Source organism: Callithrix jacchus, chromosome 2, assembly GCF_049354715.1.
Source record: "Callithrix jacchus isolate 240 chromosome 2, calJac240_pri, whole genome shotgun sequence".
NCBI classification, from domain to species: domain Eukaryota; kingdom Metazoa; phylum Chordata; class Mammalia; order Primates; family Cebidae; genus Callithrix; species Callithrix jacchus.
In genome coordinates, this window is record NC_133503.1 from 65,782,095 (window position 1) to 65,796,100 (window position 14,006).

The 14,006-nt window shown below is 46.8% G+C and overlaps 1 protein-coding gene across 1 annotated transcript in view; it reads left to right on the forward strand.

The window, feature by feature from the left end:
- Positions 1–2,383: 2,383 nt before the first annotated feature.
- LOC100411720 (non-homologous end-joining factor 1-like) overlaps positions 2,384–14,006 on the forward strand; it is a 46,193-nt gene continuing 34,570 nt past the window's right edge. The window contains exon 1 of the mRNA XM_008991087.5: positions 2,384–2,488. Coding sequence (XP_008989335.4) covers positions 2,384–2,488 — 105 coding nt within the window. The remainder of the gene's footprint in view (positions 2,489–14,006) is intronic.

Here is a 14,006-nt window from a genome sequence, read left to right on the forward strand (position 1 = left end):
TGCCTTTGTTTCTGTGTGAATCAGACTTTCTAAAAGATGATACCCATGTGGGCCCCTCCATGCTCAACCACGTCAGGCTGTCGAGAGCCACACCTGACCTTGACTGTTGGTGACCCCAGCCCCTCTAAGAGGCCTAAGGCCACTGAGGCAGTGGGGCCAGGACCCAAGGCTCTGTCCTTTCAGCCGATGCTTTCGGGATATATTATTATAATGGATCAATCCCTGACATGCTTTCTTCAACACCACAGGAACTAAATGCTCTGAGATCTTCTGATTCATCTTTATGGAGGGTTAAAATTAAAATAACACTTTTTTCCCACCACATTGAACAGAAGCCAGTCTCCAACCTTCACACGGTGTTCTTAGAACAGGATTAGACACTCCACCGAGTCACTCGAGGGAAGTCAAATGCTCCTCTTCCCCCTGCGCCTGCCTGATTCGCTTTCCAAATCAAGAAGTTGGATAGAGTGAAAGATTGGTTACATTTGCAGAACATTTTGATGTCTGTTTTTTGTTCCTGTTCAGTAGTTTTAGAAAATATACAGGTTTAGCTCAGGTTCAAGCTGGTCTACTATTTTTTTTTTCTGGAAAAAAACACTGTGGTTTGTTCCACTGTTCAGTAACAAAATTAATGTTTGGATCCAGCTCAGGGGTCAGTGAACGAGTGCGGGTTGTTTTGGTCATGGGTGGACAGTGACAGCGCTTGATTGGGACTGGATTTCTTCTGGTGCAGGGGAGAATTGCTCGTCTGTTAGCCAGCTGCCTTCCAGCTCTGGAGGGTGGCCTCAGAACTCCCTGGATGACTCCTTACCTCCTGGCCGGGTGGTGAATGGGGATCTGTGTGGAGGGGATGGAGTCTGGGCAGATGGAGTCTGGACAAAACTGGGAGGCAAGTGGTATGCTTCTTGGGATGCTTCCCCCACCAACTCACAGACTGGGGCTGCTGGGAGGGGCAGCTCCAAATACCGTTTGACCCTTCCTTTTGCTTGAGCCGCATCTTCCTGAAATCTGTTCATCACAGATGAATCCATCGGCAGATGTCCGGAAGGAAGCAATGCAGAATAAGCCACTCTCTGCCAGGGATGTGTCTGTGAAGCAGAATGGTACGATGCAGAAGTTAATCATCTTAAAGAATCCCTGTCCTGGCGCATCTCACCTGGTGACCTCTGCCAAGTGACTTGTTTCCTTCCAGCTTCCATGTCTTCATCTTCATAGTGGGGAGACTGAGCTAGTAATGGTCTTCCCCTTGCAAGATGGATGCCAGGCCCGCATAGGAGCCAGCACGTAATGGATTTAGCATAGTGCCTGGATGATGGTGAAGTGCAGCAGGCTTAGCCACTCTTGGGTTTTGGGAGACACACCACATATGCATGAAAATATCAAGGTGATGTAAGAACCAGTAAGTGCATAGATGAATAAATGCTGCAGGAGTCCAAAGCAGGGAGAAGGCTTCCCCAGGGTTCCAGTGAGGCAGACATTCTGGTAGGTTGAACTGAGCCTCAAAAGAGGATTCCATTGAAAGGAAGGTGAAGACAAGCCTTGCATGTTCTTCTCGGAGCCTGGGAAGAGATCTATGCATCATATACCCACTGCCTTTGTTTTAGATGTTGAAGGCCTTGAGCAAAGCCATATGCCAAAGTAGTAGCAGAGCCTGGCTAGAGGCAGTGACTTCTCTTGTACTTTTTTCATCACACCTTGCTGGCCATTGGTATTTCTCTTAGTCACTATGCATTTGGTTGCAAGTGACAGGGAAAAAACTCAGTTCACACTGGCTTAAGCAGAAAACCAAAAGAAAAACAACAGCAGCCGCATCCCAACAATAACAGAGTAGAGAATGTATTGACTTCCCTCTCGGACAGACCCTCCCCACGGTCGCTCCTGGCGTCTCCAGGCTTACCTGTTCCCAGCTCCACACCCAGGAGAAGGAAAGCATCTCACTCCCTTCAAACAATCCCACGTCAAGTAATCAAGTCTCACTGGCCTGGCTGTGCCCACGGGCCTCCCAAACCAATCACTATGGTGAGAGTTTTATTTATTTATTTTATTGTGCTCTGATTGGCCAGTCTTTGACACCCACTCACCCCTGGAGCCTTCAGAATCACACGGTCTGGGGCGTTCTTACTGGTAGAAGGGGGAGTGGCTTCTGGGCAGACAAAAACAGCAGTGCCCATTCAGTGTGGGCACAAGGTTTATATACTTCTTGTGGAGTCAGGAGAGGGACCAGGAGAGGGACCACCACTAAGAGGCGAGAGGCTCCTTTTCTCTCAGAGTTCTGAGTCAATGCTTAGCTAGTGGTAGCAGAATAACTATACAGTTCTGGCTCTCCGCGCCTTCAGGAACAGAAAAAGCTGGGCGCCCATTGTCAGGTCCTGGCACATGCACTATGGGGCCGATCCAAGAAGGGTCTGGAGAGCTGCCCATTAGAGCTCCGGGTCAGTGGACCATGGGAGTTGAGCTGGTGACTGTTGGACATTCCAGAGGCAGTGTGGTAAGACAAAGGCAAGCTTGGAGAGGGGAGGAGTCCACCAGCACGGTGCAGGCAGGCCTGGGGCCAGGTTCAGAGCCAGGATAAGACACTGCATGCCTGAGCGACCCATGGCATGTGGCTGTCTTTCCCCTGGGCAGGGAGCCACGCTGGCCCTGGTGGCCACTCTGCGTGGTGGGTATCTCAGAGGCAGCTCATTCTCTGCTTTGGGGCTGCCAGGGAGAGGAGGGAAGCAAGGGTGCGTGTGGTTGTATGTGGTCTCAGAATGAGACGGAAAGTGCAGGTCAGGAAAGGTGACCTGCAGGCATGCCAACACCGGGCTGTGGGGGATGCTCAGAGCCCACCTGGCATCGCCTGTTCGCTGCTGCTATCTTAAGTCATGTTCTGCAGCAAGATGAGGATTCACAGGCATGGTTGAGGTGTGGAGGAAGTGCTTCCAGGGAAACAGTGAAGGATGGGAAGCAGCGCAGGGCAGGGGAAGCAGCGCAGGGCAGGGGAAGAAGCCAAGGAGGCTTCAGCTGGAGTCCCATGAGGGTCGCTTCAGTCTGATCTTGCAGGGACTCTGGAGTGTCAGTTACTAGAAAGGGCTGGTAGAGAGCTGGGCTTTCATACCCTGGGATTGTCATGCATCGGCTGAGGGCCACCCCAGAGGACTGTCAACTCCCAAATGCTTCTCTCAGGTTCAGACTTTTGGAAACTAAAACACATGGAAGGTGGGGGATGGGTACCCAGCAACAGCAAAGATACTTTTCTGGGTTAGGGAGCAGGGTGCAAAGGGGATATTGGATGGAGCAGGAACACTCACTGCTCCAGGAGTTTTTTCTGGTCACAAAACATCACCACATGCGTTCTGGCTGAGAGCCCACGTGCAGGCTTCTTCCCCCTGTGAATGAGTCTAGAGAACACCCAAGTCTGTATCTCTGGGGCCCTTGTATTAACTGAGTCTGAGAAAACTGACCTAAGCACAATTAGCTCATCACACTGAGCAGGACAAGAGCAGGCTGGCTTCAGGCATGGCTGCAGCCAGGTGTCCAGATGTGTAGCAGGGGCTCTGTTTCCTGCCTCTGCTTCCCTCTGCGCTGGCTCTGTCCTCAGGCTAGTTCACCTCATGGTGGTGGGATGGCTGTCAACAGTGGGAAAGAGAGTAGAGATGACCCTTTATCAACATGTTTGAACAGCACGGGTCCACTTACATGTGGATTTAAAACTAAAAGTTCCAAGGAGTGTGCCTGCCTCTCCTGCTTCCCCTTCCACTTCCTCCACCTCTTCTGCCTCTGCCATCTGTGAGACAGCAGGATGAACCCCTCCTGCTTCTCCAGCCTACTTGACATGATGATGATGAGGGTGAAGACTTTTATCATGATCCCCTTCCACTTAAAAAGATAGTAAATATATTTTCTCTTCCTTGTGATTTTCTTAATGACATTTCTTTTCTCTAACTTACTTTATTGTAAGAATATGGTGTATAATGTGTATAACATGCGGAATATGTGTTAATTCAGCTATTTATGTTAATGGTAAGGCTACCGGTCAACAGTAGGCTAGTAATAGTTAAGTTTCTGCTAAGTCAAAAGTTATGTGTGGATTTTCTACTGCATAGGCCGTTAGTGCCCCAATCCTTGTGTTGTTCAAAGGTCAATGTACTTTGCTCTTAGGCCTTCAGCAAGGGCCGTGGAATACACTCTGACTGGGTCACATGCACGCCCCTGAACTAATCTCTGATGCCTGGTCACTCTCACCTGTGCACAGTGTGTGTATGTGTGTGTGAGTGTGCGCGTGCGCACATGCGCGGCACTATCCCAAGGAACATCGGGGCTCTGTGACTAGAAGGGGAGACTAGATAAAGGTTAGGGCCCAGACGGTTATATCACAAGGGGGTCTTGTCCTCCCCTAACGCTCAGGGTGCCCTGCCCCCATCCTCAAAGGCCGACCTCAGATCTCAGGGGCCAGTCTCTGCTCTAGCAGGCAGTGGTTTTTGCTGCGTGCATTCACTCACTATGTTTTTCCATAGAAGATTTTAAAAAATTACCCAAACTACATGTAGGTTCATTATAAACATTCAAATAGCATATAAATTATATATAAAACATAAATATAATATTTCAAATATAGCACATTAAGCATATTTCTATTTCTATTTATATATTTGTAAATATCTATTTGAATTTATATGTCTACATTAATGTATCAATTCATATTATATATAATATGCTTACTACATAAATATGCATATTTATTACATGTAAATATTAATCCATGTTTACTATATATACATAATATAAAATAGAAGTGCAAAGCCCTCATAATCCCAACCCCATAGAAAGTTGGCTCTTTGTATTTTTGAGACTATAACTCTCTACCTACCCCTTCCACCACCTCAGTGACCCACATTTCCACCTCTTTCTTTAATAACCAAATAAAGTCACTGCACTCCTGCTTTTGTGGATGCAGGAAAGCCCACCTCCTCTGACTGTGACTTGGCACTTCCTCCTGCTACCCCCACATGTCCATACCAACACTTCCTCCCCAGTGTCTATGACATGAGACACACGTGTAGGCACTTGAAGTGCATTGTTGACTAACATAGGCTGAGATGTGTTCCGGTATACAGCTTACATTTTTGTGAGGATTGGACAGTTAACAATGAACCTAGCAAATAAATGACTTATTACCAGATGCAGGGTGTGGGATCCGAGATAGGGGTTGGGGCAGCAGGTCGCAGCAGTATCTAGTGGGTGAAGGTGGGCCTCTGATGGAATGTGGGACTGGTGCAGAGACTTGAAGGAGGAAGGTGACTGCCTTGGGGAAAAGTGTCCCAGGCAGAGGGAACAGCCAGCATGAAGTCTCTGAGTTGAGAACATTCATGGAAGTGTGTGTGTGGAAGGAAGGGAGGTGGGGCCACATAGTGGGGAATCTTGGAAGCTGGGAGGGCATGACTTTAATGAGACAAAATGGTGAGCTACAGGGAGGCTGTGCACAAGGAGAGATGACTCTGGGTTCCCACATGAGGCTGCTCTTGGCCTCCTCCTGCTCCCCAGTACTTCACTTTATTTTCAGCCTGGGTGGGGCCTCCCTCCATTCCCCATGGTGGGCCCCAGATGAGGCAGACAAGATGATATAGGGAACCAGGGACCCTTATCACCATGTAAGCAACGTATGAGCCTGCAGGTATGGGTGTGTAATATGTAGATGTGTACAGAAGAATAAGGAAGGACTGAGGAAATCTAGAGCTGGGCTGCAGCAGGAGTTGGGCATGTGTTATGGTTTGGCTGTGTCCCCACTCACCTAAATCTCATTTTGAATAGTAGCTCCCATAATCCCCACATGTCATGGGAGGAACCTGGTGGGAAGTAATTGAAATCATGGGGGTGGGCCTTTCCTGTGCTGTTCTGGTGATACTGAATAAGTCTCATGAGATCTTATGGTTTTATAAAGGGCAGTTCCCCTACACACACTCTCTTGCCTGCCACCATGTAAGATGTGCCTTTGCTCCTCCTTTGCATTCTGCCATGATTGTGAGGTCTTCTCAGCCATGTGGGACTGTGAGTCCATTAAACTTCTTTTTCTTTATCAATTACCCACTTCTTGGGTATGTATTTATTAGCAGCATGAGAATGAACTAATACAGCATGTAAGGGGAGAATTCCAAGACTGGCTTCTGTACTATTGCTTGTATCTTGTAGAAGGTTGTATTTTTGTTATAACTGTAATGCTCAGGCCCTGGTTGTGGGACTGTGGGCAGGGCCACGTAATAGGATCCTCCCCAAAGGGGTCTCTTGTGGCTTCTGCTATTGCTGGTACACATTTTGGCTCCCCGACTCCCAGCTGAGTCCCTCCTTCCTCCTTCCGTCCATTTCAGGATCCTCAAAATGTCAGTGGATTTTCCAGGCCAGTGGACATTGCTGGACACAAAGCTTTCCTCCTCCAGGAAGAGGCTCTGTACTTGATTTTGCAGCTTGACCAAGCTTGTTCTTTCCAGGTTTCCACTGCACCTGCTACCACCACCACCTGACTTCTCTCTGTCCCTCTTTCTTTTTTAACCAATTCCACTTTTGATGCTCTTCTTCTCTCTTTAAGTCGCAACTTCAGTTTCTTGTACCAGCTGTTGATCCTCTCTGTAAGTTTTCTCATTCACATTCTCTAAGACCAAGGATCAAAATGGTATGGTACAGTTAGCCACCTTTGTTTCTAACCCAGGCCAGCAGTAGATCAAGAAATTGGCTGAAGGGGGAACAAAGATGCCAATGTGCTATTTCAGCTTATGGGACAGCATGTGTGACATCCAGTTGTTATTCTGTCCTCTAGGTGTTCAATAGAGACCTGTTTACGTGTTTGGGAAGACAGATTTGAGTCTGTTTCTTGGGGGAAATATTGCTTTGATTTTTACCTGTAGCTATGGTCCAAAGAGCCTTGCTTTTTGTGATTTCTCATGCCATACTTCACATTTCCATCTGTTAGTCATTCAACAAACATTTATGGAGCATCCGGGCCTTGTGTTGGATGCTGGAGATGTAGAGACAAACATAATCATAGTGCTGGCCACTGGGAGAAACATACTTATAAGCTGTGGAAAGTTTCCAGGACAGGGTTCTCATCATCATCATCATCTTCTTCTTATTGTCATCTTCATCATCATCACATCACAATGAACTTTATTCTGTTTTCAGCATTCCATATGTATAATTCACTTAATCCTTGCAACCAATCTATGAAGTTGATAGTATTGCTGCTCCTGTTTTATAGACGAGGAAACTGAGCACGAAGAAATTTAGTAACATGCTCAAGGGCAAACCACTAAAAAAACGCTAGAGCAGAGATTTGAATGTCAGTGGCTGGATTCCAGAGTCAGGGAAGTAGCTTTGGCCATCAGTGCTTTGCTGCATCAGTCAGTATCCTGACGAGCCTTGGCATTATGAAACATTAATAGACACTCCAGAAGGAAAGGTGGGCTAGTTAAACAGTTGAGAAAATGCTGGGCCTAATAAGGGAAATAAGTAGCATTCTTTATTGCAGGCCTTCTCAGAGCCTTTGCTTTGTTAAGTTATAAATTTCTAAAGGCAAGAGTTTCTCAACGTAGCTGAACAGGCTTTTGGGGTTGGAAACACCTATCAACATTTCATGGAACTGGTGTGTCATGGAATCCAATATAAGGAAGGCTGCTTTGTGGCTTGTTTTTCCTCACCATTCATACTTGTTTTTTTACTTCACCTTTCTATGACAACTGCATGGGAATCCTAATACCACTCACTCTATTCATGTGACCCACCCAATGTGGGTGGGTGGATTTCAGGTTGAGGATCTTCAATGGTGTTTGTTGTGGCAGTAACAAGGCTGGTGTGGAGTAGAGCAGACATTGAGCTGAGCTGGTGGGGTGGCACAGAAGGGCTGGAGGGCACCAGAAGGGCAGGAGGACACCAGAAGGCCAACTAATATAGACCATGTAGAGTCTGCTGAAATCCCACGTGATGAAGCAGGGATGGTGTCTGGGGTCTCAGACAAGGTGTGGTTGGTGCCCAAGCTGAGGTTGATCATCAGAATCCAGGCTGGGGTCAAGGGAGCAGCTGACTCTCTGTCATGTCTGCAGGGCTGGCCCAGGCAGTCTGTCCATGTTAATCCTGGCCGCAGCAGCTTTGCTGTTGACCTTGACTTTGGTACCTTCCCTCGTGGGGGCTCGCAAGGCCCAGAAGATTTTTGCTGGTCCCTGAGGGAAGCAAGAATGAAAGAAGACTCACATTTTTCTTTTGAGTTGTATTTATAGAACTCCTTCTGGGGTGATCTACATGCTTGTTTTCTTATGACCTTCATAATGTGGGAGATGGTTCACAGGGCAGGAGTTTAGGCCAATGTGTGTTCCTGACCTGGTGAGAGCTAAACTTAAACCAGGCTAATGGTCCAACTTCTCAGAATCCCAACTGAGAAAGAGAAAGGGAAAGACAGTGAGTTTTAAAGGGAAGGAATGTGAAAATGAAAACTCTTTAAAAATACAACAGTAGCAGGATTGTGTGGGGGTGTGGGTTCATAGTTGCTGAAAGACTCCATGGAGGTTATCAAATGTACTCAACCTCATGGCCTAGATGGCTGGTGGCCTCCCAAAGTCCATTCTTGCTTTTCAAATAACACTGCTGCCTTGCTGAAAAGACTGCATGTCCCAGCCTCCCTTGCAGCTAGATGAGGTAATCTGACTAGATTCTATCGGTTGAAGTATAAGGATGTAAGGAGTATTATGTGGTAACTCCAGGAAATGTCCTTGAATGAGAAGGAACACCTTTTATCTAATCTTTCTTCATCTGGCTGCTTGGAATGCAGACATGAAGCCTGGACTTCAGTAGCTGTTTTAGACCATGATGTGACCTGCCAATAATGGTAAATTATGAAGACAGAAGGTGACACTGTGGAGCCAGCATACCAACTCAGGGCTCTCTACCTCTGGGCTTCTTTTATGTAAAGGAGAAATAAATTTCTGTCTTATTAAGCTACCATTATTTGCAGAGGGGCTGGCAGGAGGGAGTTTTGTTATATCAAACAAAACTGACATAGCCATAATTTTACCTTTCTAACCAAGATGGCTTGAAAAATAAACTCTGGAGAACTGAGGTCATAGTGGAAACCCTGAAGGCCTTGGGGTGGCGAGAAGCTCTCCTGACAGGCCCAGGCTGCAGCTGCTCACTCTCTTGCTGTCCTTCTAGTTGGCTAAATCAGGGAAAGAGATGGACATAGGGTGGTGGGGAGAGGAAGCTATGAATGGTCCTAGTGAGGCTGGGCTGCCAAATTTGTTCTGAAGAGGGAACAGGTTTCACATGGACAAGATGGAAGAACTGCTTGTTCCTGCTGGAAAGTTCTATTAAAATGACCAACCCAGACATACTTTAATATTAATGGGAAATTCCTCTTGTTGTTTATGAAATCACTTTGGAGTTGATTCTAAAAAGAGAGGAGAGAGGAAGAAAAAAAGCCATTTGTTAGCTCAATGAAGCCCCAGACAATTATTTATAGATGCATCTGAGGAGCTTGTTTTAACACAGAGCAACTGTCTGAAAAGACTCTTCTTTGACACTAGTAAGCACCCCGGCACCAAGAATAAATTTATGAATGTCTTTTATGAGAGTCAACAAACTAGACAAATAACCCCACAGACCGTCTTCACTTCGAGAACCAGAACAAAGACAGTTGTATTCGTCACTGGCTCTGGGCAGGAACCAGGCCAAGCTGAGCAGCCCTCGCTCAGGCTGGATGTTCCCCTCCAGCTAATGTGATTGCTTTGGGCACTGCCACGGTGGCAGGCAGATGCCTGTTATTTCCATTCCTTGGCTTTTCTGATTTGTTTGGGTAGCTAAATATCTTTTTCCCAGGAGAACATCTGCTCTTTTAAAAGTGGAAAAAAAGCAGGAAGACCTCCAAGCTGTTGGACAGGAACTCACCCTCTAGGGAGACCGACCAGAGCCTCATCTAATGTGTCTCCTGGGGTCCCTGCAGCATCTCAAGAGAGGGCTCATGCAGCTCCTCTGGGGCCCCTGGAACCTTACCCGATTGCATGTCCTTCAAGTCAACTTGAATTTTGTGCTATGATGTTTGAGATTTAATAACTGTTTTGGCCAAGTTTAGGTCATTTTTACTGATGTCTCATTTACAGATGTCTTCTTACCATCACTGACACCTATGGTTTGGATGGAAATGAATCCACAGCTATGCAGAGGTGCAAAAACAATATGGTGGAGAAACTTTTAACTTGGTAGTTAAAGGCAACTTAAACACTTCTGAATGAAAAGCCTCTTTGGAAAGAAATAATCTCTTTTTGTTTTGTTTTTCTGTAGAGATTGGAGTCTCACTATGTTGACTAGGCTTATCTTGAGCTCCTAGCCCTAAGTGATTTTCCAGCTTGGCCTCTCAAAGTGCTGAAATTACAGGCGTGAGCCACTGCACCCAGGTCGGGCGCTGGGGGCTGGGATCATCTTTTAGAGCTTCTTCCCTCCCCTTTCTCCTTCCATTTTCCCCAGGAGATCTCTAGGGCACATGGGATGCTCGATAGCTCTGTGACCGTGTGGGGCCTTCTGCAGCCCTCCTGTGTACCCTGCTGTGGTGCAGCTGATGGGGCCCAGTCCCTCACACCCTGCGCATGTCCTGAGTGGAGGTTTTCACTCTTCCTGATCTGTTTGGGGCCACATAAGCACCCACTACTGAGATCAGTATCTCTCCATTTCCTTGGTGGTGAGGTCCCTGTGTTTGGACGCAGCCTGGTCCTTCTGTGTGGGCCTCTCTGGATCTGCTCGTGCTGGCAGATCCTGTCTCCCAGCCAGTACTCATAGGAGCTCCTGGGTCTCCTGAACACTGTCTACTAGGAGCACTGTCTCAGCCTGGCCTCTTGGCCTAGCCATGACAAGCAGTCATTTCTATTTTGCTTAGCCATGTGATGTTGCAGTGGGGACATTCTGTGAGATGGTTTCTGTATTAGTTTGGTAGGTCTGCTGTAACAAAATGCTAGCATGGGTGGTTTAAGCGATGGAAATTTATTTTCTCACAGTCTGGAGGCTGAAAGTCCGAGATCAAGGTGCCATCAGGGTTGGCTTCTCCTGAGGCCTCTCTCCCTGGCTTGCAATCTGCCACTTCCTTGCTGCCTCTTCACATGGTTGTCTCTCTGCACGTGTCCCCGCTAGTATCTCTCCCTCGTCTTATAATGGCCCTGGTGTTACTGGGTTAGGACTCCACCCTTTAGGCTTCATTCTAACCTAGACATGTCATTAAAGACCTTATCTTGGCCGGGCGCGGTGGCTCGAGCCTGTAATCCCAGCACTTTGGGAGGCGGAGGCAGGTGGATCACGAGGTCAATAGATCGAGACCATCCTGGTCAACATGGTGAAACCCTGTCTCTACTAAAAATACAAAAAATTAGCTGGGCATGGTGGTGCGTGCTTGTAATCCCAGCTACTCAGGAGGCTGAGGCAGGAGAATTGCCTGAACCCAGGAGGCGGAGGTTGCGGTGAGCCGAGATCGCGCCATTGCACTCCAGCCTGGGTAACAAGAGCGAAACTCGGACTCAAAAAAAAAAAAAAGCCTCATCTTTAAGCATGGTTACATTCTGATGTCTGGGGATTGGACCTGAATGTACGAATTTTGGGGAAACACAGATCAGTTTGTAACAATTTCCTTACCCTTGATTTATCTGGGAGTTCTTCTTGTTTGCTGGAGCTCTCCCTGACCCACCTAGCCAAGGCCCAGGACAGGGTATAGTTGCTGGGTCTGCAGAGATCAGGCTGAGGGTGAGACCATCACCCCACTTCCTCTGCTCCTCTCAATCTCTCTGCTTCCTCCGAGGCACTCTCCAGGTCAAAGGGGCTCTTCCTCCTTTCTATGGAGGAGAGAGTGCTGCTCTTCTCAAATCCTGCATTTTTTCCAGCTAGTACATTCAGACTGGCTTGCAGTGTTCTTTGCAAGGGAAGCAATTGGGAGTTTAGGAATCCCTTTTTTCAACCAAGCCTGACTTTCAAAACTTTTTTTTGCTGCTGCCATCACAAATCTCATTTGAAATTGGAAGCTCAGCCATTGCTTGGCCCTCTGAGGCAATGGATGGTTGGGGAGCTGTAGGGTGACTTGATTTACAGGAAAGGAAAAAAATCAATTGATAGGATATTTTCAGAATTATTATTTCTTCTTCATGGGTCATGTGATTTATGAATATACACAAGCAGAAATAATTCTGAAAATATTTTTTATCTAGTTTAAGCTTTTTAATTTCTTTTCATTATAAAATATAATACATGTTTATTTAAAGAAATTTGGAAAATAAATTCAAAGGGAAAAAATCATGCTTAGACTTAACATCCGACGACAGGTACCTTTGTCATTTTAGCCCATTTCCCTCCAATATTTTGTCTATGAAATTTTGGGGTTTACTTTTTTTTTTTTTTTGAGACGGAGTTTCACTCTTGTTACCCAGGCTGGAGTGCAATGGCACAATCTCGGCTCACTGCAACCTCCACTTCCTGGGTTCAAGCAATTGTCCTGCCTCAGCCTCCCAAGTAGCTGGGACTACAGGCATGTGCCACCACACCCAGCTAATTTTTGTATTTTTAGTAGAGACGGGGTTTCACCATGTTGACCAGGATGGTCTTGATCTCTTGACCTCGTGATCCACCCACCTCGGCCTCCCAAAGTGCTGGGATTATAGTGATTTACTTTAATTTAATTTACATATATTAAAACTGGTAACATTTTAAAGTGATTAAAAATAAAAACGGCATACAAAGAGACATACAGTGAGCAATCTCACAACCATTCTGATCTCTGTTCACTCTGGTCTTCCCACCCTCTGTGAGGAATCACTTGTACTAGTTTTTTTGGGTATCCGTCTTTCCAGAGTTTCTTTATCCAAATACAAATAGAATACACACTCTTATTCCTACCCTTTCTTATGCCAATGGTATTAGAAGTACAGAGCGTTCTGCACCTGGAGACCTTTCCATCAGGACCTCTTTCACGGCTTCTTGTAACCTGGATGCTAAGTTCTCTCCCTCCTTAGCTGTGATACTTTGGGCAACACCTTTGCCTATCTAGGTCAAACTTTAGCTAATGCTGCTTTTTTTTTCACTTGGTAACAAACTGCTACACCCAGCACCAAGCACGAGTGTGGAGACATGCCTCAAGTTGGTACTGCCAAATACCTGCCCTGGTGACGGCTATCAGTCCTGGGAAGGTCTGTGAAACAAGTTCACTGTCCACTGCTTACCAACCTGTCTTGAGTCCAGAGACACAGAACATACTCATATGCAATAAGTTATGGGAAGTGGATCCATTATTTACAGATGGGCAGCAAGGGACACACAAGCCTAGGATTCACCATGAGTTGGTCTCTCACTGCTAAGAAAGCTCCCTGGGGTGGATGGAGTCTTGATGGTGCATGTCTGGCTTGCACTATAGATTAGGGACTCAGAAAGGCCACCTACTCCAGTTACATACCACAGGGTTACATGACTCACTAGGCTAAAGTGTTGAAGGACATTCTATTTCCAGGGGAGGCTGGACCAGAGCCCAAGCTGCTCAGCCAGTCCCTCTCTATCTAAAGGTGTCACATTCTCAGCACGTTCTATAGTTATTCATGAGCTCTACCAGCAAGAGTAGGCAGAACTGGGTTGGTCCAAGGCCACTCAGAGCATTGTACTGCAGTCACATGAATCCAGCTGGCCAGGACATTCCTCCTGGGGCTGGTGGGAATGCCTGCCTCCTGCCTCTGAGCTTGCTAAGTTGGCATGAAGTGAACCTGGGGCTGCTCATGGTCATCTTTCCACCACATGGAGAGGGCCCATTGCTAGTAGGAAAGATGTAGATAACATTCAGAGAGAAGCAGAGAAGAGAGGTGCAAAACTCCAGCAACTCCCTGGAGTCCTAGATTCAGTCCTGTCTAGGGAGCCACTCCTTATCTAAATTATGGGAGTTTGTATTGCATTTCTGTCACAGCTGGGAGAGTCCTAGTTTGTATCAACTTCTGTGAAGCCCAAGCCCCATGGGAAAGGAGGGAAACTCACTGAGA